We start from the raw sequence: 27,633 nt of genomic DNA, 5'->3' as shown, positions 1-27,633 counted from the left end.
TTGCTATGGTCAAGGCCGTATCATTGGCCATAGACTTGTGAAAAACGTGACAAAATGAATATAAACAAATTTTGCATGCGTTTTTAAGGAATTTTTTTATTATCCCCCCTGGAAAAAAATCTTCTGTAAATGCCTAGAAATTGGACCCAAATATAAATTGAATGTTTCATTTGAACTTGGATATAAGAAAACATCGGTTTAAAAAAAATAGCGAAAAAAGAAGTATTTTGGCAACAAGTTTTCGTCTAAGAATTGACCTTTTTTCCTGGAAAGTTTCTCTCAAATTCTCATCCTGGAGTTTATCAACATCATAACGCTGTGGAGTTTATCAACATCATAAGGGAAACGACTATTTCTAATTTAATCTTGTATGGTCCCTGATACGCCTGCCAAATTTCATCGTCCTAGCTTATCTGGAAGTGCCTAAACTACCGGGCACAACCGGGCAAAACCGGGACAGACAGACAGACCGACCGACAGAATATGCGATAGATATGTTTCACTTGGTTAATAGCAAGTGCCATAAAAAAGGGAATTTTTGCAAAATACATATAATTTTCGTTTGAAGCACGACAAACTCGAGTCCCCCTCCAAAAACTCATAGATCCAGAATTCAACTGAAAATAAGTAATTACAAAAAAAGAGAGCTTTTTTGCTAAGTTATTTAGAATATTCACAAATTTCCATCCATTTTTCTTAGTCTTTTTTTTTTGCAACGATAAGAAAATTTTCTCACAAATGTTTCAGATGAATAAAAAAATGAACCTCAATCCATTTTTAATCGACTAAATAAAAGACAGAGTTTAAAGCGCTTTCATTTCATACGCTGACATGAATTAGGGGGGCAGGGGAAAGGGTCTGTGTCCCCTTCCCCAGATCTTGAAAAATATCTTTTTGGAGTATTTTCATTGAAGAATATCTTTGTTGGTATTGGCATTAAGGAAATTGAAACAAAAACAGCAAATTTGCCCTCTTCCCTTCTAAATACTAAAACATACATTTTGCCCTCCCGCGAAGTTTCCTAGAATTCACACTACCGCTTTCACAAAAACATTAAATGGAGTTATTATAATAAATAAGATAGGAATTTGTGTTTTTCTCTCTCTTTTTTTAACTGAGTGAATCTGTGAATTTACAGGGCATAAAAATAATTTGCAAGCTACACTTGATACATATGGCAATTCTTTTCCTTTATTTTTTCTCAAACAAGTCATAACTAACAAAGTCAAATTACCTGACACTAATCAAAATATGCAAACTAATAAACCACCTCTTCAAATAAGTGTGGAAAACAAAGCCATCACAATTATCCATACAACGAATTTGTATGTAGAAACAATAAGAGACATGTATAGATGAAGATAACGAGGAAACCACCCATATTTTTGGCAAGTAGTATTCCAAAACGTCAATATGAGCACCCAAGACTTTAATGGAAAATGAAACCTAATCAAAAATGCGGTTATTACTTTAACATCCCTTACCTCAGAGACGTACGTAGGTGGAAGGCCTTGAGGCCAAGCCCACCCCTCGAAATGCTAAATTTAACGAACTTTTTGGGCACTTCTTATTCAAACCATTATTAATTTTTTACATTTTTTTAAAGGGTCCCCTCTAAAAAAAAAATCATGCGTATGCGCAAGCCTGCCTTGACACTGATTTTGTAATTCAATCATAAATACCATACAAGTATCCTAAATATTGGAAGTATCATAAATACCAGGTAAAATCTGAAGATTACCAAATCAAAACAAACCAAGTGCGTTTGTTTCACTGTTACTGTGGTAGGAAATCAGGTATATCTTATTAAAGCAAGAATGTTGACTCGCTCAACTTACGCATTAAAATTCAGTTCATGCAAGACTGAATATTGTTGACGTGCAGCTGTTAGTGTGTGTACACAACCCCGTTAATTTCAACCCCCATCGAGCGCAACCCCATTCAACCTAACCTATCCTTTGAATTCCATGCAGAGAATTGAGCTGAACAAGGATTGAGATGAACGGGGGCTGAGTTGCGTGGGAACCGCAGCTATGTATAGGTGCTTTGAGAATGTAACACAAAAAAACCTGGTCGCTTTTAATCTCAACCCCTTTATGCCACTAAAGAAATATGGTCTATATGTTGAACTAAAGAAATATGGTAGAAATATGTTGTACCCAATGATGAAGCTGCAACCCCATTGAAATTGCCTTACGCTCTAAGCGTTATGTAAACACTACCGAAAGTTATTTATTCCAAATGAGATTACGACAGGACAAGACGGCAGTAAAAGACGAAAGGATGATAGTACGACAAAAAATTATTAAACAAAACTAGACAATGATGTCCTCGCCGTGACCATGAAAATAATTTATTACCATTTCACAAGACAAAACTATGACATAATCCCAGCCTTTACCTCCGCATTACTTGCTTTTTTCCAGTTACTTAAATGGTAATAAAAAACACATCAAAACGAAACAAAAATGTGTTTGTATTCAGGTACTTGAATGGCATTAGACAATCAGCGCTTGTCTTATTGTAATTGGTAACTTGAAAACATGCTATTCAAAAAAGTAGAACCCAGAAACAGTGTATCTTTATTGTATAAATGACATAAAAAAAGCACATATAATTGAACAACCTCGTAACCAGCCACTAAAATTGTCCCCTTTCAGTCATCCAGCCAATTCGTTCGAATTGGTACTGAGTTTTGATATTTTATATTGGTAGCAGTGTTTTAACGCCACCGCAGTTTTCTGCCACCTTTTAATTCAGGTAGGTAAGAATAGACATAGACATAGATATAAGAACAGACATAGATATAAGAACAGACATAAACATAGACATAGACATAAACATAGACACAGATATAGACAAAACATAGACATAGACAAACATAACCTGTCTATTCTGATCCAACTAATCGTCTTGATGATGCAAGATTTCCTGGGTGGTGGAAAAGTGCGGTGACGTTAAAACATTCTTAATATTTATTTAATTATTTATTTTTATTTAATTCTTAATATTTAGTGACGCTAGCATTTGAGCGACTTTGGTTGCGGAATCGATTATCTCCGTAAAACAAATTAAACGGAAAGAAATAAAGAAGATAAATACCAGTTTTTCCACCTACAGTTCATTTTCACTACTTTCGAAATTCTACACTGACAATAGGCTACATACAAAAGTAATAGAATCTATCGTGAAGACTACTGTCAACCAGCTTCTTAGTACGGCATGAAATTCTTTTCACGAATTTCAAAACGCACTAAAATTTGCGTTCCCTGTACAAACTTTGACGTAATATATCTCTGCAGTCCTACGTTTTCTACAATTGCATTTTTTATAATTATTTTTTATATTTTTATAATATTTTAATGTATATATATTTACATTTTATGCTTTTTATATATTTATATATTTGTGTTTTTACATATTTTTTATAAATCTTTTTTTATAATTTGTCTTTAATTTATATGTATTTATATTTTATGTGTATTTTATACATTTATGTTTTTATATATTTTTTTATGATTCATTTTTTTGTGTCTATAATTCGATAGTTGAAATTCAGCACTATCCATCTATCAAGTCAAATTTCTAAAATTTGTTTCGTATTTTAGTTTTTACTGAAAATACGTAATAGGCAAAAACATACAAAACTTGGAAACTTTATTTTTTTACAACAAGTTTAAATCGTTATCTAAGAAAAATTATAAGCACATTTCCAGCTTGGTGAATAGATAGAGGGGAAAGTAATTAATCACAAGATATAGATTTGGTACATTGACCCATCGGTACGAGTAAGAGCTTAGGATTATCAAAAAATAGGATGTTTTAGAGGGAACTAAAGCCATAAATATATCAGATAATAAATAAAGGGATTATAGTTTAAAAGAATAGAAAGACAGTTTGGAGGAAAAACGTTCTGAAGATCAGTTGTGACTATCAGTTACACTGATTATTTGAAGCCAATATGTAATTGAACAGTAAAAGCGTGTTTTGCTTATGATTTCATACTGTACATGCCTGTGTTGTAAAAGAAAGTTTCTGCCATGAAAACCGCAAAGTTACCATGTTACCATACCGCAATTCTCAGTCTACTCAATTGCATGCTTATGCAACAATGCACCCCAACCTTTCCAATTAGGAAATCTCCCTGACTGTGTTGAAATAATTTAAAATTGAAAGCATTAAAAAGGATAAAAAGGTTTCATTTCAGTGAAACCAGTTTAAAGAAGGAGGTGAAAAATTTTCACAGTCAAGCGGCAAGAAATTTGAAACCTTTGGTTGTGAGCAAGACCGTGGCCTGGATTTTTTTTTCGGGGCGGGGGGGGGTAAAAATATAAAATCTTAAAAACATATCAAAATTTGTTTATTGGCATTTTTGTTACATTTCAACGAATCAGACAATCTTTTCGGGGAGGGGTGGGGGTTCAAGCCTCCCTAGCCCTTCCCACTGGATATGGCCTTGGTTATGAAAAAAAAACATTGTCTCTTATATTTGACATACCTATTTCATCAAAGAAAATTAACACCAAGACCTGAGGCAGTCAAAATTTTCAAATCTAGCAGTAAAAATATTATGAATACAGCGTCAAAACAATGGCCTGGGGGCTACCACCCTAATTAATTATGCCTTACATAATTGATCATAAATAATTATGATTAAGTGAGAGGACCCTTACATAGAGGAAGGGAATTTTCTATGAACGGGCGCCAGATTTCCCAGCATTATTTAAAAAGCGATCAGAAACTAAATTTAAAAAAAAATTCAACTGAAAGTAAGGAGAAACATCAAAACTTAAAACGAGCAGAAATTATAACGTATATGAAGGGGTTGGCCCCCTAGTCAATGCCTCACTCTTTATGCTAATTTTTTTTAGTACTTTCAAAAGACCTATTTATTCTAATTAAACGGCCTTTGTGATTTAGGGGTCATTCTTAACGAACTGGAATAAAATTCGAACTTTAGCGTAAAGAGCGAGGTATTGACTAGGGAGCGAACCCCAAGTCTTTCAGTTGAAAAAAACTTGGTTTTTGTTTAATCATTCTAAAGAGTCAAATACTTCAGAGGATATTCTCTACTGAGAAGTGAGAACACTACTACACTATACCGTCTATACGACGTTGCCCGTGTCAAGCGTAGCAAAACCGCAATTGTAACAGTGTTTGTAATGTAGCCAAATCTGATACGAAATATGATGAAAAAACGGTTCAAGGTTTTTTAGACAAAAAAAAAGTGTTTAAGAATATTTAAGAAAGAATTAGTTACTGACTGGCTTAAAAAAATAAGTTAACGCAAATTGTTTAGTAGTCTCATTTTTGGCACTAATCTATATTTTAGGAAGCTTCCTCCTGAAAAAAAAAGGTGGACAGCGAATCAATTAATTCGACGCTATAATCTAAAAGCATTCAGAAAGTGAAGCTCAGCGATTTGAAGCCTTTGAAAAGCTCTAAAATAGAAAAGAGGGAGTAGGCCGAATACTTTGCAATTGACTCATATACCAGTAAAAAAAAAATAAAAAAAAACAGGTAGGTCTATATTTTAATATTTAGCCAACACTCGCGTTTCTTACAGAGCAAAGTGAAAAATTACCGGCACTAATGTACTATACAGAACACACTCGAGAAGTTAAGTTAGGTTAATCATAATGGAATATACCAAAACATGATAGAAATATAATACTTTAGTTTACACAATAATATAATTTGGGCTATATATTTGCATATTAGGGGTGGGGGTAAAGTATCCTAACCTAACCCAACCTAACCTTATTCTCACCCCAAATGAGCAAATACATCGTCCAAATTATACAAATCCAATGCATTCTGTCGTCCGTCAAATGTCTTTGTCGCTATGAAACCGGTTTTTTGAGATCTTACATTCAGCAGACTTCTCGACTGTGTTTGGTATAATACATACGTACCAATTTATCTTCTTGTAAAATGCTTAAGCCCATTTTGTTAACGAGCTGAACAAAACTTAAGACTGAAAAAAATTCGGAAAACGGTTGGCTATAAATTTATTTTTAAGCGATGTTGCCTAAATTTGCAATATAGATTTACTCAATAATAAAGACTAAAACACACTTTATTCACTTTACAAATCTAGCCCAGTCTATTATAAGATCGTTACATAAATAATCTAGAAATTTGACAAATAAAAATAAATATTTACAAATAAAAATAAAATATTTGAAAAATAAATAGTATTTTTTGCAGCCTGCATATTTCCTTATTCGAATCAATGCAGTCCTATTTTCGAGTAGCGTGGCAATCTTCGATCGCCACGCGTTCCGCACAGTCCCGTCACACGCCACATGGCGTACATGATTTATGAAAGTTGGCAACCCCTCACCCATTGTCCGACATAAGATGTGTCATGGATAGACATCATTTCCACCGTTTCTTACTTTGACACTTTTCGACTGAAAAATTCCTCCACGGAAAATTTTTCTTTTTCAATTAAAAAAATATAGATAATGGTATATTTAAGCTTGTTTGAATCTGTAATAACGATCAACTATTACACGATAAAATACATTTTCTGTTTTAGTGTCCACACATTATAAATTTAAAATAACTGCCAAAAAATGCCCGGCTACTTTAAAAAGAAAAAGTCCCAAGTACCTCCTCTTCGTAGAGTGGGAAAAAGAAGCTCCTCTGTTGGGCAATTATACAATACTTGAAATGTAATCGGCCACATTGGCCCCATATCCAAAACAGATGACAGCAAGGCCGTATTCAGGGAAGGGGTCAGGGAGATGTTTGTCTGACTCGTAAAGACAATAAAAATACATAAAAGCCCATTTTTGATACATTTTTAAGAACCCATATTTTTTTAATTAAAAAGAATACACCCCATCCCCGAAAAGAAAATCCTGGATACGGCTCTGCATTACAGTAAAATGAAATACAATCTACGTAACAGATATAAATCACCCCATAATACCCAAAAAATTATGAAGTTATGTCTGACATAACAGCTTTGTCATATAGTAATATTTTAGATATATCTTCGACGAAAGACACATCTTTAGGTGTTTTTGAAAAAATACCTAGAGAATCTTGAAAATTTAATAGTCATTAACGGGTTTCTTATTTGCGTCAGGATGCTTTTGGGTCTTTAATAAGCTAAGCCTATCAAAAAGTCCACTTTTAAAATGCATAGTTTCTATTGCCGCAACCAAAAGCAGTTAGACACAACATGTCAAACGATTAATTCTGAACGCGCTGTGTAATTTGGAATTTGTCTAGGAATCTAGACGTCTGGATTTTTTTTAAATGGAAATCCCTTAAACTAAAAAGCTAGAGGCATGGAACGGAGGCAACCAGTGGCGGTTCTGGCCTCTCTTGTGCCGAGGGCAAAATCTTGATTAGCACCCCCGCCCACTATTTCCCACGAAACTTTTAGGCCAAATTTTAACAAAATTTTCATTTGTTAACAAATTTGTTTTGAATTCGTTAATTAATTAATAATTTATTTTTTAACTATTTTCAGTTTATTATTTGAATTATTTAATTATTATTGATTATTTTAATTATTATTATTTAATTTTCATTATTTAATTATTTTTTGTTTATTTTTATTAATTATTTAGTAATTTATTAATTTTTTCATTTATTAACTGCGCCCTCTACTTTTACAATGTTAATAAAAATCAAATTTCAAAAATTACAAATGATTATTACCGTTAGATTAATTATTTCAAATTTTGCACCGTTAAGATTTCTGTGCTTTGGGCAAGTGCCCCCTCTGCCCCTCCCCTAAAACCGCCTCTGGAGTCAAAAACTAGAAGAATAGACAAAATTAGATTGACCATCTAGTTTAGGGGAAGTGGCACCTACAACACTCATGGCTGTTCAAAAATTTCCAGAAATTACAAAATGATCATAACCGTTAAAATAATTATTTAAATTTTGCACCTTTAAAATTTCTGTGCCCCGGTCAAGTGTCCCTCCCCCCCCCAAAAAAACACCTCTGGATGCAATAACTAGAGGCTGAACCAGAAAATTGGATTTCAACACCTAATTTAGGGGAAAGTGGCACCTAAAACACTTTGTTTGTGCAAAACAGTTTATTGACATATTAAACAACATAAATGAGTATGTAAACTTGGGGCCTATTTTCACAAAGTTGGGAGTTGAACTCGTATTCGCCTTCCTTCCCCGTGAAAACAGCCGTTTATCCAGCAAAAAGGTGGATTTTTATTCCGGCCTCAAGGCAGAGTTGAACTAGAGTTCTTTGTCAAGTTCAACAGGAGATGGATAAGAGAAGGAGGGAAAATTGAATAATTCTAGCAAGAAAATACAGGTGCGCCTGGATGGATGACTCATCCAGCTCGCATGTTCGTGAAAATGGCCCCTCAGTCAGCAATAGGTCAGAATTTACTACAAGAATATACTCAAGCAGTATTTGAATTTGATGTATAAGACTTGTTTTAAAGTAGCGCTTTAAGTAAATCTCAAGTGCTGACAAAAAAGCTTCTCAATTAGGTTTTAATACTCACTGTTTAAAACCTAATTTGGCTACTCTTGCCCCCAGAAGGCTGGTAAAAACTTCAACAAAAAAATACTTTTATTTTCACGTGTTTAAAAATAAAATTGTTTCTTTGGCTTTTAAACACATTGTTTATCTTTGTTTTTAGAATTAACAAGTGTTGACAGCCTTCTTAAAGACCTGTCTTAAGCTCAAAGTTTTGTTTTGCCACTAAACTGCGTCTTAGATGTCAGGGCTATCTTAAGAGGGGCTTCATTTGGAGGGAGAGGCAAGGGGGCAGTTGCCTCCCCTCCCCCAATATTGTGGAGAAAAATAAATTATGTATCCCATGCCCCTTGATCATAAGGATATTGTCCCCTCTTGCCCCCCCCCAATAAAAATGCTAGAGATTCACCCCTGTGTCTTAGCATACCTATTTTGCGGGCGCTTGCCCCGTGGCCCAACAAGTATAAAGGCGCATGCTAGGTTGATGATGCTCAAATTACAACACCTTAAATGGAGCCTCCGCGTTGCTTTGCTCCAAGAACCCGAGTACCAGAAAGATGGCCTTGCCATTCAAGGATCTTTTTAGTGCAGAATTCGTGGGCGTTGGTAGACAACTATTGGGTCAAGGGGAGAGTGTGATTATCAAGCTTAGACTTATTTATATTTGTATATATACGAACATTCTATAAAGCGTGAAGTAAGTTATATCTTTAAAATCCTTAATATATTAACTTATATTTTAAACGAATCTCGAATTTGAACAAATTTCGCGTACTTATTCAGATCCTTTAACATTTAACATCCGAATAATAAAATACCGAACACATTAAAGACAAAATTTTTGTAAATTTAGATTATTACGGTAGTATACAGACTGGAGCTCAATTCAATGTTTACGAAGCTTCACTTAAAGTTTTGTGACTTAAATTCCACTTCACACACTTTTAGATGCTTTACCGCCAGGTCACTTAATTAACCGCAACTAATTAGGGCATATACAAGGATTTTCGCTCAAAATAGGGATTAATACCTAGATATGAAGAAGCATGTTTGCCGTCTAGCACTAAATAAAATTTAGATAAATTTTTCTGTACTAACTTCCTTTTTTTTTTTTTTTTGATTAGTTACAGTTTGATTTCTATTGATATAGCTGTAGTATTGTTTAATATTAGGAGTACTTTTAAAGTGTTTTTCAGTTTTTCTACTTAAGAATTAAGATGTTGGATTGTAACCGAAATTTTGGACAAAATTTTAATATTCAAAGTTTTCGAAGGACAATAGTTTTTTTCAATAAATATTTAACAATAATTTTGCTATAAAATTTCACAGGAATTGTTATTCATGTTAATTATAATTCCATGACATCTTGAATTCATTTCAATTTTCATTGTCTTCACCCTGTACACACCCCTTAACATTCACGTTCCTTAGTCCGCCGTTTTAATAAAAGAATCTTTCAATACAACAAAATAATAAAACATTTCAATACAATAAAAATAATAAAATCTCGATACGTAAAAATAGGATGTTACGAACCAACGCAACCAGATTTGTTTCTCAGCTTGTTACCGAATTAAATCGATGAATAATGTTGAATTTCGCCACGTCTCTTTCAGTCATCGGATTCGGATTTAGAACTACAGTATAGCTATAGGGTGCTTTGTTTAAGAAAGCTTCTACCCGATTATGACAGCATAACCCGATTGAAAATACCCCTGCAATGACTCTTGAACCTGTGTTGATTTGCAAAACAAATCTTTCTTTAAATTTAAAATTTCTTTAAATTTAAATACAAATCTTTCTTTAAATTTAAAATAAATATATATGCAAAACAAATAAAATTTAAAATAGCAATTCGTTTTGGGGGCCTTTGTGACACTAACTGGGTTGGACAAAGCTGATTTTGGAGTGAACTCGCACCCACTAATAAAATCAACTATCCAGACTTTTTCTTATGAATGAAATAAACTCGGTTTAAAAATACAACTTTCGTATTTTTGCGCATACACTAATTAGGCATGGTTAAAGTTGAAAACCAGCTACTGATCAGTCTAATTAGGCATATAGATAAAGCTGAGAATCAGCTACTGAATGACAACGATATTGTCGTCTTGCCAAGGGACGTCAATTCACGAAAATGTAGGGGAGGGAGGAGGGCCAAATGTAAGTTATAAAAATCTTGGGGGGCAACTTTGTTTTTTGTTGATTTTTCTCTATTAAAATACCAAAAAAGGTATGTTCATTGAAAGTTTTTTTAAAGTCTAGGGGCGGGAGGGCAAAAATATCAAGGGTCAATCACCCCCTCGAAGAAAATTGACGTATCTGGTCTTACGTCAAAATATTAAAACCGTAGGACTGTAGAACAATAACATACGAAAAAGTTACACACTGATTATAAGTCATAAAACAATTTTTTTTAAGTACAGTTATACGGCTCTGTAAGCACAAGAAAAGCAATTACCTCGTAGGACCAGGTACATGGAATTCCCGCAAATCTTTGCACACATCTTCCAATCTCAACATCTTCGTGAGTTGTATATAAATTATGCAAACAATCTTTGACATTCGGTGCTATCTTAGCTAGGGTTACATGACTCATAATTATGCCAGGACCGCCCATGCAATAATTCTCATCATATTCAAGGCTGAGTAAACCAAATTCCTCCTGAAAACGAGATCCTAAATTAATTAAAAATAATAAAATTTATTAAATAGTTTAATAACAATTAATAAAAAATAAATACAGGGAATATTCAAGAGATTATTAGCTAATTGATATGACAGAAAATTATTTGAAGACATGTTATGAATAACCTCTAGTGGTAATCGCCCGGAACCAGAAAGAATAAAGCATGACAACGAAATATGCAAAACGCCAGAGAAGTCTTAATTAGCTTAATAGCTAATCAAGTTAACATTCATATATTAGATCTTAGAAAAAAGAGGTACCCTTGGCTGACCGCATGTCAAACAATAGGCAGTAGGAAAAATGTTGTTCTATTTTACGTTCCAGGGTTGTAGCGAATAAAGGTAGAGATGGCTAGGAAAGGTTTAACGGATGATATATCGCCAAAAGATTGCTTTTTTGGCTAAACAAAAAGCAGGCTGTTCTCAAATGAGACTGAGAAGAGATCATAGGGAACCATTTAAAGGAAATTATAACTTCAAGGGAGTGAACATTTAGGCATCATATGCCCCCTGCCCACCCCGAAATGACGCCATTGAGGGGAATTTCAATAGAAGGACTATTTCATAGAAAAATATGCCTAAATACACATTTTTTGGCAATACCCCACCTCTCCAACTATCAAACCTCCGTGTACCAGTACCTATAAAAAATATATCCATATGTAAAAAAAACTGAGCGAACTATTTCTAAATGAAAACTTTCCTTTTCTAAATCTTATGGATTATTATAGATTTCGCATCATGGCTTTCAATGTACCGCAAAATGCATTGATGTTACTGTTCAAAATGTTCAAAATACCGCATAAGTTTAAAATTGTCCCTTGACACAAAATGATAATGTCTTATTACAAATCTAAAAAAAAATCAATCATCCCCCCCTCCAATTCAAAGAACTAGTTCTTATGCCTCATCCGCAAGTGTCAATTTGATAATACTTAAAATACAATAGAGAGAATGCTTCCTTTCTTATTACAATGTTCTACATTTCTCTCCCTAATAAGATTCTTTCTAATGAGGACACAGTTCTAGTTTGACAATAGGGTAATTCATCCCTATTGTATTTTAATTTACGGGACTTTAAATATCTTTTTTTATGTTCTTAATATATTATTCAAAGTACAAGACACTAATCGAGAAAAGTCTACTTTTTTGCCACTTAGACAATCACAGAGACTCTGGTTATATTCTGTTGGGGCACCAGATAAATACTCACATGGGCGTTTGGGCTTTCCATTAAAAAACGAAAACATTTTTAAAATCGAGAAATACCAGGTTTTTTTGTTTTGTTTTTTACTGGGTGCTGTTAAAACTGCAAGTAAATGCGATTTTGTAGTTGAAGAGCAACTAAACAACGTTATCTTTTTTATCATGGGGATAGGCTTCAATACTTCTTCAAACTCAAAAGTCATCATGGTACGGGCATATTTTCTTCTTCTTTTTTTTTGGGGGGGAGGCGTGGGTTAAAAATCTGAAAGCTGTCACTGCGAGAAAAAAAAGCTAAAAAGGGTTTAATCATTATATGGAGTTCAAAGGAAATTAGAAGACAAATAAAAGTCATTTGTGGTAAGATGAACTGGTCCTAAGACCCGAACCTGTAGAAGCGATTATTTCAACCTTTTGCTACTCATATATACATGGAACAACAACCAAACAGAACTGATCTATTACTAAGCTAGGAGAAAGCATGACGAGAGTAATTCTTGGTACTTTAGCCTTCAATAAATGTCTTCGAATGCATATCTACACGCATAAGAATTTCAGATTTACAATCGTAATCTAGCTATGACAGAGGTGGTCCATTAGGCCTCGAAACGGGATAAACCTGACTGACCGGTGGAAAAATATAGCTAATGCTACACTTTACGAACTGTGCTTTTTCACAGCGGCGTCAATTGAAGGTGCTCCCTTAATTTAAAAAATACCTATTCTTTGATTTCCACAAAGAAATCCTTTTAATTGGTATTTTTATCGAAAAAATAGCAAAATTACCTCCATCAGTTAAAAAAAAACCCTTTGGCCCTTCCCCCTACATTTTTGTGAATTGACGCCAGTACTGTTAGAATTGATGCGATGCCGTTTTTTTTTACGTTTTCAAAGCAGACTAGCTAGTTCGCGTTGAACTAAATGAAGTGCGATAGGTCGGCCAATACGTGTACAAAGGGCGATTCACTCCTCTAAACTGTCCGAAAACCACCCATTCCCAAGAAAATCGGAGGGAGCCGACTGGTCAGATTCCCACGCAAACAAAAAATCATCCTGAACTTTCCCCGGGGTCCAGAATTCCCTAATTGGAAATTATTTCTAGCAATACTACACAGACTAGTGGGACCTTCAAGCACCTACCCTTTCTTGGAGGGGCAGAATATGCAAAACCACCAAGTTGTGTAATGACCGAGAAAAAATCTGACACTATTCTGTGAAAAAAATTAGATGTATGTAGTGGTGGGTATCTACGGTCAGAACTTACGCATAAGGATCGAAAGATTATGGCCTGAACCTCACTGCATTTACCCTATAGGTCATTAGCATTACTTAGTAAACAGTAATCCATGACAATACAACAACAAAATAAAATTTTTTAATACATTTTTTAGGCGTCTTAAATTGAATTTACATTTTTGTCACATATTTTATAGGATTCTTACATGAAGCAAATATAAAGCGAAATTTTAGACACATTTTATGAACCGAGTTTTAATATATTAAAAAGCATATGTCTGATAAATCTTTTTTCTTATAACACGTGCTTGGGTAAAGTAAACCAAGGAACTTATGTTCCCCAATGAATTAATTGATATGGCATTTTTTTAGACAACTTATGGTCATCAATGTCCGACCTCCAAGAGGCCACCAATACCCCTCCCCAATCCCCCTTTTCTGGACTTGGAATCTTTTTTGTGACGTAGAATTTTTTGGGACACTCAAAACTTACCTACTAGCTGAATTTGTTTTATGCAAAATGGTTTTTTATTAATTTTTCAATACTCAGTCATCAATTAAAAGACTCAGAATTTACTAAGTAGCCGAGTTTGTTGTAGTCAAAAGTGATATTTCTTTGTATTCAGCCATCAACTAAAGCAGTCAGGATTTATCAACTCCCTCATTTTATTTCAAATGAGTTTTTATTAAAAAGTTTTTATTAAATTTTGATGCTCAGTCAGCAACTAAGACACTCGGACTTTACCAACTAGCTGAGTTTGTTCTACAAACTCAGTGCTTTTTTATTAATTATTTGATACTCAGTAACCAATTGAAAGACTTGGAATTTACCAAAGAGCTGAGTTTGTTGTAGCCAAAAGTGGTTTTGTTAATGTTTTTGTACTAAGCCAGCAACTGAAACAATCAGAATTTATCAATTACTTGAGTTTATTGTAGTCAAAAGTACTTCAATTAAACTTTTGATATTCATTCAGCAACTAAGACACTCGGAGTTTACCTACTACCTGAGTTTATTGTATGCAAAAGTGCCTTTATTAAATTTTTGATACTCAGTCAGAAAATGAGACACTCGGAATTGGCCAACTAGCAGAGTTTGTTGCGTGCAAAAGTACTTTTACTTAGATTTTATATGCTCAGTCACCAATTAAAAGACTCGGAATTTACCAAGTAGCTGAATTTGCTGTGCTCTAAAGTGCTTCTATTAATTTTTTTCTACGCAATCAGTAACTAAATAACTTGGAATTTACCAGCTATCTGAGTTTGTTATAGTTAAAAGTACTTTAATCTATTTTCTTAGTACTCTGTCAGCAACTTAAACTCGGAATTTATCAACTCTCTCAGTTTATTATAGTCAAAACTGTTTTTATTAGATTTTTGATCCTCAATAAGGAACTAAGACATTCAAAATTTACCAAGTAGCTGAGTTTGTTGAAGTCAAAAGTACTTTAATTAATTTTTTGGTATTCAGCTTGAAACCAAAACACTCGGAATTTATCAAGAACCTGAGTTAATTGCAGTCAAAAGTGCTTCTATCAAACTTTTGATAAAAGTGCTTCTACTAAATTTTTGATACTCAGTCAGCAAATAAGACACTCGGATTTTACAAACTAGCTGAGTTTGTTGTATGAAAAAATGCTTCATTTAGTTATTTATGCTCAGTCACCAATTAAAAGACTCAGAATTTAACAAGTAGCTGAGTTCGCTATACTCGAAAGTGGTATTATAAAAAAAAAATGAGACGCAATCGGTAACTAAAACACTCGGAATTTACCAGCTAGTTGAGATTGTTGTAGTCAAAAGTACTTTTGTTTATTTGTTGGTACTCTGTCAGCAACTTAAACCCGGAATTTATCAACTCCCTCAGTTTATTGTAGTCAAAAATGTTTTTATTAAATTTTTGATTCTAAGTCACCAACTAAGAAATCCGAAACGTACCTATTAGATGAGTTTGTCCTATACAGTAGTGCTTTTAATTAACTTTTTGATACTCAGTCACCAATTAAAAGACTAAAAATTTACCAAGTAGCTAAGTTTGTTGAAATCAAAAAGTGTTTTTTTTTGGTACTCAGCCCAAACTAAAACACTCGGAATTTATCAACTACCTGAGTTTATTGTAGTCAAAAATGCTTTTACAAAATTTTTATACTCAGTCAGCAACAAAAACACTCGGAATTCATCTACTCGCTAAGTTTGTTCTATGCAAAAGTGCTTTTTATTAATTTTTTGATACTCAGTCACAAATTACGACTCAGAATTGACCAGGCCAAACTTTTGACGTTGTTGTACTCAAAAGTGCTATTACTAAAGTTTGTGATAGACTGTCGGTAACTTAAACGCTCAGAATTTACCAGCTAGCAGAGTTTGTTGTAGGCGAAAGTACTTTTATTAATTTTTTCCTATTCTATCAAAAGCTAAGACACTTAGAATTTATCAACTCCCTTAGGTAGTCAAAAGAGCCTTTGATACTCAGTCAGCAATTAAGACATTCCATATTTACCCACTGGTTGAGTTTGTTCCATGCAAAACTTGGTTTTTTATTAATTTTTTTATACTCAGTCACCAACCAAAAGACTTGGAATTTACCAAGTAGCTGAGTTTTTTAAGTAAAAAGTGCTTTTATTAAATTTTTGATGGTCAGTCACCAACTAAGACACTTGGATTTTACCTTCTACCTTAGTTTATTGTAGTCAAAAGTACTTCTATTAAACTTTTGATACTCAGTCACCTACTAAGACACTCGGTGTTTACCTACTACCTGAGTTTATTGTGTGCAAAAGTGCTTTTATTACATTTTTGATACCCAGTCACCAAATGCTCCAGACTTGCCAACTGGCTGAGTTTGCTGCATGCAAAAGTGCTTTTATTTAATTTTCATATGCTTTTAATTAGTCAACAATTAAAAGACTCAGAATTGACCAAGTAGCTGAATTTGATGTACTCTAAAGTGCAATTATTAAATTTTAGATATGCAATCGGTAACTAAATAACTCGGAATTTACCAGCTACCTAAATTTGTTGAAGTCAAACGTACTTTTATTTATTTTTTTGTAGTCTGTCAGCAACTTAAACTCGGAATTTATAAACTCCCTCAGTTTATTGTGGTCAAAAGTCTTTTTATTAAATTTTGGATCCTCAGTCAGGAATTTAGACATTCGAAATTTACCTACTAGTTGAGTTTGTTTTACGCAATATTGTTTTTTATTAACTTTTTGATACTCAGTCACCAATTAAGACTTGAAATTTACCAAGTAGCTTAGTTTGTTGACGTCAAAAGTGCTTTTTTGGTACTAAGCTTGAAACTAAAACAATCGGAACTTATCAAGAACCCGAGTTTATTGCAGTCAAAAGTACTTCTATTAAACTTTTGATAAAAGTGCTTTAATTAAATTTTCAATACTCAGTCAGCAAATAAGAAACTCACAAATTACAAACTAGCTGAGTTTGTTGTATACAAAAGTGCTTTATTTAGTTTTTTATGCTCAGTCACCAATTAAAAGACTCGGAATTTACCAAGTAGCTGCGTTAAGTGTACTCAAAAGTGCATTTATTAAAAAAAAAATGAGACGCAATCGGTAACTAAAACACTCGGAATTTACCAGCTTACTGAGTTTGCTGTAGTCAAAAGTACTTTTATTTAGTTTGTTAGTACTCTTTCAGCAACTTAAACATGGAATTTATGAACTTTCTCAGTCTATTGTAGTCAAAAGTGTTTTTATTAAATTTTTGATGCTCAGTCAGCAGCCAAGACATTCGAAATTTACCTACTGGCTGAGTTTGTTCTATTCAATAGTGCTTTTTTATTAACTTTTTGATACTCAGTAACCAATTAAAAGACAGAACTTACCAAGTAGCCGAGTTTGTTTAAATCAAGTGCTTTTATTAATTTTTTTGGTACTCATCCCAAACTATAACACTCAGAATATATCAGCTACCTGAGTTTATTGTAGTCATAAGTGCTTTTATAAAATTTTTGACACTCTGTCAGCAACTAAAAACTCGGAATTCACTTACTCGCTGAGTTTGTTCTATGCAAAAGTGCTTTTATTAATTTCTTGGTACCCAGTTGCAAATTGAAAGACCCAGTCCCAGGTTATGGCCAAAGACCATAGTCCCATTTCTTGGTACCCAGCCGCAAGTGTCTAAGGTGTTTGTACTCGAAAGTGCTATTACTAAATTTTTTTATACACCGTCGGTAACTAAAACGCTCAGAATTTACCAGCTAGCTGAGTTTGTTGTAGCCAAAAGTGCTTTAATTATTTTTTTTGCTACTCTTTCAGTAGCTAAAACACTCAGAATCTATCAACTCCCTTAGTTTAATGCTAAGTCTGCAATGAAGACATTCGAAATTTACCCACTAGCTGAGTTTGTTCCATACAAAAAAGTGCTTTTTGATTATTTTTTTTATACTTAGTCACCAATTAAAAGACTTGGAATTTATCAAGTAGCTGAGTTTGTTGGAGTCAAAAGTGCTTTTATTAATTTTTTGAGACTCAGCCAACAACCAAAACACTTGGAATTTATCAACTACCTTAGCTTATTGTATACAAAGTGTATTTATTAAATTTTTGATACAAGTCACCAATTAAAAGCCTTGGAATTTACCAAGCAGCTAAGTTTATTGTAGTCACGAGTGCTATTTTTATTTTTTTATTTTTTGTATTCAGCCAGCAACTATAGCACTCGGAATTTGTCAATTCCCTCAGTTTATTGTATTCAAAGAGTTTTTATTAATTCTTTGATGCTCAGTCAGCAACTAAGACATTCAGACTTTACCTACTAGCTGAACCTGTTCTATCGAAAAGAGCTTTTTGATTAATATTTCGATACTCAATCACCAATTACAAGACTTGGAATTTACCAAGGAGCAAAGTTTGTTGTAGTCAAAAGTGGTTTTATTAATTTTTCCGGTACACAGCAAGCAACTAAAACATACGGAATTTATCAAGTACCTAAGTTTATTGTAGTAAAAAGTGCTACTATTAAACTTTTGATACTCAGTCAGCAACTAAGACACTCGGAGTTTACTTAATATCTGAGTTTATTGTATGCAAAAGTAATTTTATTTAATTTTTGATGTTTTACCAACTGGCTGAGTTTGTTGTATGCGAAAGTGCATTTATTTAGTTTTGTATGCTCAGTCACAAATTAAAAGACTCGGAATTTACCAAGTAGCAGGGTTTGCTCTGCTCAAAAGTGCTATTAATAAATGTTTGGTACGCTATTGGTAACTAAAACACTCGGAATTTACCAGCTTGCTGAGATTTTTTTGTGGCCAAAAGTACTTTTATTTAATTTTTTGGTACTCTGTCAGCAACTTAAACTCGGAATTTATCAACTCCCTCAGTTTATTGTAGTCAAAAGGTTTTTTGTTAAATTTTTGATGCTCAGTCAGCAACTAAGACATTCAAAATTTACCTTCTAGCTGAGTTTATTCTATGCAATAGTGCTTTTTTATTAACCTTTTGATACTTAGTCACCAATTAAAAGACTTAGAATTTACCAAGTAGCTGAGTTTGTTGAAATCAAAAATGCTTTTATTAATTTTTTTGGCACTCAGCCCGCAGCTAAAACACTCGCAATTTATCAACTACCTGAGTTTATTGTAGTCAAAAGTGCTTTTATAAAATTTTTAATAATCAGTCAGCAAATAAAACACTCGGAATTCACCTACTAGCTGAGTTTGTTCTATGCAAAAGGGCTTTTTATTCATTTGTTCATATTCAGTCACCAATTAAAAAAAACAGAATTTACAAAGTAGCTGAGGTTGTTGTACTCTAAAGTGCTCTTTCTAAATTTTTGATACAGTGTCGGCAATTAAAACACTCAGGATTTACCAGTTAGCCGAGTTTTTTTTGTAGTCAATAGTGCGCTTATTAATTTTTTTGCTAATCTCTCAGCAGCTAAAACACACACAATTAATTAACTCCCTCAGTATATTGTAGCCAAAATTACTTTTATTAAATTTTTCAATCTCATTCAGCAATTAAGACATTCAGAATTTACACACTAGCTGACTGTGTTTCATGCAAAAAGTGCTTTTTTATTACTTTTTTATCCTTATTCAGCAATTAAAAGACTTAGAATTTACCAAGTAGCTGAGTTTTTTGTAGTCAAAAGTGCTTTTACTAATTTTTGGTACTCAACCGGCAACCAAAACACTCGGAATTTATTAAATACCTTAGTTTATTGTAGTCAAAAGTGTTTAATTAAATTTTTGATAATATCCCCATTGTTATATTTTCTGCCAATGTCCTCTTTATTTCACTGGTGATTTCAATGTCTATTACCAAATTATTTTAACATAGTTTGCAATTTTGGCACAGGGACAAGATATCCATTATGACATTGGTGCAGCAGTACGCATTTCTTTTTCCCTTAACTTTGATTTGAATGCTAATACCAGAACGGTGGTGATAGGATCTATCAAAAGGTAACGTGTTACCGAGACCATAAACATGAAATTGATCTTCGTCATCGACAAATAGTTTTATGTTTGCTTTCTCTTTAAGTGCTATCATCTCTGGAAAGTTACTCTCGAATATCCATCATCAATAAAGGTGTTATTTTTTTCTGTAATACAAAGGAATCTAATCAGTCACTGTCATGACAACGCACGCATACATTTCCGATGTTGGACATGGATGACCGTAAGTTCCTCTAAAAAATGCCATAGCAATTGATTCACTGGGGAATATAAGTTCGCTGGTTTACTATACCCAGGCGCGTGTCATAGGAAAAAAAGGAATAGCAGACATGTCACTTTTGATTCACTAAAATTCGGCTCATATTATAAAATGCGTTTAGAATTCCGCTTTACTGCGCTCCGTGTAAGCTTATAAAAATGTAAGCCGGTTTCATTCAGCCTGAATGAAAATTTACGAATTGAATTTTCATGGGATTACTGAATATTAAGTAATGCTAATGACCTTTAGGGTATATACAACGAGGTTTAGAGTATAATCTTTAGAGTATAATCCCTCCACTACTGATGTATTTCATTTGGATTTGAGAACGATACGTTGAAATAAATCAATTTCGGAATATTGGACAACAGAGGAAAAACTATATAGAAATATACTGTACTGGCAACTTTTTTAGAGCAAACTTATTGTTTGCTTCTCGCTGAGCATAAAATGATTTATTGGTTCTTTTTTTTTGTTAAATAGTCTACTTTACAATTGCTACTCAAGCATGGTGGCTGGGTATTCAGAACTAAATTCGGCTCAAACTGACAATGGTTCAATGGCTATTTAAATGGATATGCATAAAAAAGTATATCTTTGGTTTTCAAATCTAAAAGACAATGAGCTGTAATAAGTGGTTGGATCACCAATGGAGATTTAATAGACTTGTAGCCTAAGCTAAAACTCTTGATTCAACCTAAGGCGGCAGCAATGCAGCGTTGACAAAGCTTTGAAAAAATACTGTACTAGTTTTCTACCTAAAATTGTACCACAAGAAACTAATCTGAACAGCATGTTAAAAGTTTACCATAACAAGACGAAAATTTTCGATAAACTAAAACTTGAACAGACATCCGAGTCAGAAAGGAGGAAGTAAAACCCTAATGTACAGAAAATTTTGTATTGTACCACAAATTTTCCAATTGTACCGCGTTGCAAAACGATCTCTAAGCTAAACCAAATACGGCACGATTGTACCGCGTTGGCAACGCTGCATCAACTAGTCTTATAAAAAAAAATTCCATTCCTATCATCTAAAGCAAACAATTCCTAAGTAGGTCGTTAACTTGATATACCTATTGTTGTCCAATTTTCTGCATAAAATAAAGAAACAGGAAACTCCTAATGTAATGTATATTTTAGAGTTTGACAATTACAATACAAATGACCATGTTAATTATTGTGTGTTCCGGTAAAACATGACAATAATTATTTCGAGTGACCTCAAGGCCGCTACATATAGCCTAGACTAAGGTGAAAACGATTATTTTTGCTGGTTTACAATCTGTTTTCCAAAATAGGGGGGGGGGTGATGCCAGTGATACCCCAAAAACTAAATTTTGTATTAAAGTTTTTCCGAGTCTTAGTGAAGAAGCACCCGATCCCCCTCATGTCCAGGTATGATTTTAGAAACAGTAGTGAATAATGGCATAAACTGCACACCAATATTGGTTTAGGGGACATTATAAAATTTCGCAAGTAGCTTTTCAAAAAATCACGAAACTGCTATTTTTTCATGAGGTTTGCACAAAAAAGAAAAATTAATGGTAAAATTCACAGGAAAAAAACACATCGAGAATGGAGGAGCTTACGGGGTTTGACCCCCTCCCTAGAAAAATTCAACTTGTAAAAACTTAACAAAAATACATAAAAGCAGATCTTTAATTTTTTAAAGTTTTTGTACAGCCTCCATCCGGGAAAAATATCCCCCCCCCTTCGAACGAAAACTCTTGATACACCCATGTTCAGCGGATATTTTACCTTAACATAGGCCTTGGAACATTAAAGAGTACCTTACAACATTTTGAAGAGTCTCCCTAATTGATACAAAAGAAAATCCCTAAAATAAAGTTCAAGACTTTTCTACGCAGCAGTCACGATGAATGCTATAGCTTTTATCCTTGGTATAGATTCATAGCAAAATCATTTTTCCTACCTTTTTTGTATTTACCTTTTACTACCTTGTAATTTTTCCTACCGTTGTGTATGTACGGACCTTGATCCACCTTCTTTAACCAAAGTTTGTATAATCACAGGTTATCGCACATATTGAAAACAAAGCCAGCAACAACCAAATACCAAATTAAAAATGAACAAAATACCTGAATTCCCCTGCCAGCTTGACCAATAAATAGATTTTTGGATGAATTTACTTTTCTTAGGAATGATTCTAATTTGTCTGTTCTAAGATAGACATCATCATCAGCTCTCATAAACCATTCAAACTTGTCCCCATAATTCTCGTACATGTACTTTAGCATCAAAAACGACTTTTTCTGAGGTGGATACGAGTCATCCACTGTGGGAAGAGCAACTATTGGAAGAGGAAGGGAGAGATTAGAGCTCTCAGATGTAAAAAATAATATTCTACCAGGCACGTATTTACCCCAAGTATTGTACACAGCAATTGCTCGGTTATCTAAGTACTTATCAGCAGTCATAATTCCGACTAGTAAAAGTTCCTTTTTAGGAATATCATACTTGATATTCTCAACCCTTGTCTCAGTTGGTGGCTGTTGCTTGGATGGCGATGGATGGCTCCCTGATGATAGAGAGCCAAATTTACACTGGAAAAGCTCTTTATATCCAGGAACTATTAACCATCGAATTTCGGTGCTCATTAATATTCCAAAAATAATTCCTATTAATAGTTTCCAGAAGGCATTTCTTCCGAGAAAAGTGTGTCGCAGCATTCTTCTCATTGTTAAGGTGAACTACCTACAAATAAATGGTAAAATTATAAAATAGAAAAAGGTAAAAATACAAAAAGCATAGTAAATAAATAGCAAATGTGTAAAAAATATACAACCAAAACAAGTTTCATATAGTTGTTAAAGGTTTCAAAAACATTTTTTTTATTGGATAATAATGGTTTGCTTGAAGACAAAAAAAAAATTACAAAACATCAGATTGACTTTTTTCCCACACTAAATCACTATTTCGACTTTCAATGTTAATTGTGCGGTCATTCTTTGTCTTTTTCTAAACCCAGGGCTTTGACGTTATTAGGTAATTCTTTGACGCTTACAGGCCAAAGCATTTTCGCTGCTCCGTTTTTGCGATATTTTCAAGGAAATCCCTGCAAATTTGGGGAGAGTGGAAGCACTGAACACAATTCAACTGATGAGCCAAAAGCAATAAAAGATGCGATACCGAAGTTTCAGCTGTCATTCTTGGTTAGGCCTACAGTGCAGAGTAGCAAACTCAAAACTAAATTTATGTTGTTTTTTTTTTTAATTCAAAGTTGAGATGGATGTTTATAGAATCTGTCAAGTCTTATAAATACAGAAGAGCTGGATACTTCTCTAATACAAATTCCTTATCATAGGAGGCCTTGCTTATCTTACAACAAAATCTCTGAAATTAATTATCAAGCTCTCTGGCAAGAATTCAAAATTTCCTGGCATGAACTGTAATCTTGCTATTCAGGAAAAACTGAACAGCAAGGGAAACTTAAAATGGAAATGGAGCTAGTCTATCTTTCCATTAATAGTTGTCTCAACGGTTATATTCAGATTTGTTATATTAAACATTACCTTTTTAGTATTGTTATTAATCAATTTCACCATTATTGACCCCCCAGAATATGGGGAAGGGAAAATGAGCAGAAGAACAGGGGGCCTCATCTTCTCTACAAAATAAAACCTTTGATTCTGAATCAAGTTCTTTTGTTGGACAGAGTTCCTCTTTATTTTTATTTGAAATATTGCCTTACTGGTGACCACTCAGATGTTCCAAGATGATTCTTCTCTTCTGATACTGGAACTTTGCTTTAAGCACCATGTCAAATTCAGCAATGTGTCATGCTAGGGACATAAACAGCAGAAGGGAGCTCCATGCTGCTTGGAGAATAATGAAGACTTTTGTTCTAAAGCTCAAGAAGAAACAAATCTAACAAAGTTACAAAACACCTTGGAATTAATGTGTCAAATATAAGGTTGTAACATTAGTTTTTAGTCAATAGAAGATTACCGATAAAAGATATAACCAAAGGATTTTTGTTTGTAGCAGCAAGATACACTGACTTCTTTAGTAATTTTCTAGTCGTCTTAGTTCACAGAATTCTCATAAATGAGCCCATAGCTCCCTCTCATAAATTAGATCCCTGTGAATATGATTTTAAGCTCTTTCCTCCACCCCTTGCATACTTGCAAGGATTAAAAGATTTGGTAGATATAGGCCTATTGCTAGTCTTAGCAAAAAAAAAAATCAAGTTTGTCTTGTTCTGAATCAAATACTGAGGACTACTTTGCATAGGTCTACAGTCCCAACATACCAGATTCTAAGTCGAACTTCAATTTCTTTTACAAACTAAATAACTTAATTTCTTTTTTTTTCAAAAGTGGATAAAGGTTTACATGTGTGGCATCTCTAGATGAAAAAAGGTCACCGTCATCAGACAATTGGAAACCAGGCAGCCAAAGAAGATGAGGCCATCCAAAGAACCCCCTGTAGCAAACTTTTGAACATTGAGGATAACTATTAGCAAGGTCAGATCCCCCCCCCCAAGATTTTTCTGGCACTTTCATTTGTCTTCTTTGCTTTTTAAAATAAACTTGTCAATTATTGGTACCCACTTTACATTACCCTCCTCCTAGATTTTGCTCTAGATCTGCCTTTGGTTATAAGTACCTGAATGGAAAGACATCACTGCTGAAGCACTGCTTTGTGATGAGTAGAGAGGCTTTGTTGATGCCATATGCACCCCCATTGGCTCTGGAGGAACTAATAGGGGTGGGTTGAATAATCATCTTTACAGAATCCTTGCAAGTAGAAGGATGGTATGCATTAGAACTTAAAAACACATTCTAGAGCCATAATTTGAGCTTTTTTATATTACTCATAATTGTATTGATCCAGGAAAGCTTGAACATATTTTCAGAAGAAGCCAAAATCACTGACTAGATCCAATCGTTGTTGTAAGATTTTCTTCAACTGGCATAGCCTCCTTGGCTCTTGCAACACCATGAAAAAATGTGGACTTCACCAAAATTATGCTACTGGTCCCCTATACTACATACAATACTACATGTAATATTATATTACACATGTCATATATAATCAGAGCCCTTTCAGGGGGGAGGGCGATTGGGACAGTTTCCCTGGGCACCAGGGGTTTCATAAGGCTGTAAAATGCCCCCCCCCAAAAAAAAAAAATTTTGACATTGGTTAAAAAAAATCATGGTGCAAAGCGCCATGATTTTTTCTCTGTCCAAATTATGTATGGTTAAATAAAGACCACAAAAATACTGACATGTTATTTAAAGAAATCTCAGTAAAATTCTAGTTAATTGACTTCTTGTTATCTCAGAAAGGGTTTAGGTTAGGAAAATGAAACTTTCAGGGATAAATCTACTGATTAAAGTACGTCCCAACAAGGTGTTATGAAGCAACTACCTCCACTACTTCTCCCTCTAGAGGGCCCTGACTTTTGATGATCTTTAAAAATATGTTTGTTATAAAAGTGAAACCTTGCAAAATAGATCTTCTGCTTACTCAAAGTACAACAAAATTGTTTTCAGCTACATAACTTAGCTCAATTCTATTCTATAAGGTTTTAAAGATATGCAAATACATTTCCTAAATTAAAAAAACAAAAACAAAAACATTGATATGGTTCAAAATTCTACTTAAATAACAGGAATTGTATTTTCAGAACTAAAGGCAGAGAAAAAGCAACTAGTAGATGAAAAATAAGGTAAAATGTTGTTTTGTCAAAATTTCAATGGGTATAGACCTGTCATGTTGGCACATTTCAGGGCCCTCTAGAGGGAGAAGGAAGGGAGGTGGATACTTTAAAATACCTTTCAGGGACATACTTTAGCCTGTACACCCATCCCTGAAAGTTTCATTTTCCTAACCTAAATCCTTTCTGAGATAGCAAGAAGTCAATTAACTAGAATTTTACCGAAATCTCAAACTTGGTCAATAAAAACAGCATTTTTACATACTCCTGCCATGATTTTACAGATTGCTCCACAATTTTTCATTTGGTGAAATAAAGACCATGAAAATAGTGACAAGAAATATACCAAAATTTCAATCTTGGTTGGTAAATGTAGTGGTTTTAATGACTTAAGCAGTGATTTTAAGCATCATATTCAAAACAGGCATTATGCTAGTTATTGATAAAACAAAACAGTCAGTAAAAATGACAAGCAGGATGGTAAAATTCCTTGCTCCCCCCCCCCCCAAAAAAATATCTTGGCTACTAACAACCCTGCCAGGCACAGTGGCTTTGAGAAATGCTGCAGGAAGGGAACTGCCCATTTTCACTTTGATTTGTTCTTTTTTTTTACTTATATTTGAGTCAGCTGGGGGTGCTGTAATTAATTTATCCCTGAGTACCATCATCCCTAGATACCATACCAGGAACAGATATTGACAAAATTGACAAATTTATTCTAAAAAAAAGAGTAAAAAAAGGATAAAAAAAAGGGCAGTGCCATAAGAATCTTGGGGGGCTTGGGTTTGGATCCACCAGTGCTAATATCTTTGGCACCAGTCCCAACATATGGGACTATCAGAAAGGGGTGGGGGTGTATTGACAGAAAAATAACCTTGATATTGGTAAGAGGCTTAAAATAAGGAATCTAATAGTAAGGTCTGTTACTTTTGTTTTTTCAGCTTGTTTTCTTCAGAAGTCATCATCCACTAGGCCCATTCAGTCAATTTAAAACAATTATGTTAGTAAGGGTGGATCCAGGATGTGGTTTGGAGTCACATGCCCCCCCCCCCGCTCCCAAGAAGGACAAAAACTACATTTATTAAAGGATCAGAAAAGTGCCTTTTACGGGCCGGGTTTTTATCAGTATCACTCTCAAGTGGGATATTAATTCTATATCCGCCCCTGTAGGTCAGTAGAGCCCTAGGCCTGGACTAGTCTGTCCTTCTTTAGTAGCCTAAAATGAATTTAATTTTAGACAACAAGTTTAGTACCTCCATACATAATCTTCTCATACATTCCTTACTAATTGGAAGCGAAACCTGACTAAAACTACTAGTCTTTAAACCGTCTTTAGTTGCTCATTCAGTATTGCTATTGTACAGAATCTAACCAATCACATTTTTTTATTTCAAATCAAAAAACAGTTTCAGCGGGCTATCACGCCATCTATTCACACAAATGAACAGAATGCGAGTCAAATGGAATTTCTGATGGGAAAAATAAAATGGTTCTCAGAGTGGTTTCTTCGGGGACATATCTGAAACACTTCTACAGTTCTATGGGAAATTATAGTGCTTTGTTCCTAAATAATACTTATTTTAACTATTGGTTATTCTTAGTAACTGTTTTTGAACAACCACCTTGAATAACTACCTCAAAATATGCACTTGTTTTGAATCTGT

General features: G+C 33.9%; 1 protein-coding gene across 1 annotated transcript in view; it reads right to left on the bottom strand.

Annotated features, from left to right (window-relative positions):
* LOC136027275 (chondroitin sulfate synthase 1-like) overlaps nt 1-27,367 on the bottom strand; it is a 79,897-nt gene extending 52,530 nt beyond the window's left edge. The window contains exons 1-3 of the mRNA XM_065704359.1: nt 27,223-27,367; nt 22,386-23,001; nt 10,935-11,138 (exon numbers count right to left, since the gene is read on the bottom strand). Coding sequence (XP_065560431.1) covers nt 10,935-11,138; nt 22,386-22,985 — 804 coding nt within the window. The 5' untranslated portion in view covers nt 22,986-23,001; nt 27,223-27,367. The remainder of the gene's footprint in view (nt 1-10,934; nt 11,139-22,385; nt 23,002-27,222) is intronic.
* Nucleotides 27,368-27,633: the final 266 nt, after the last annotated feature.

Source organism: Artemia franciscana, chromosome 1, assembly GCF_032884065.1.
Source record: "Artemia franciscana chromosome 1, ASM3288406v1, whole genome shotgun sequence".
NCBI classification, from domain to species: domain Eukaryota; kingdom Metazoa; phylum Arthropoda; class Branchiopoda; order Anostraca; family Artemiidae; genus Artemia; species Artemia franciscana.
The sequence above is the reverse complement of the archived record's forward strand: the minus strand, read 5'-3'. Positions and strand labels throughout refer to the sequence as shown.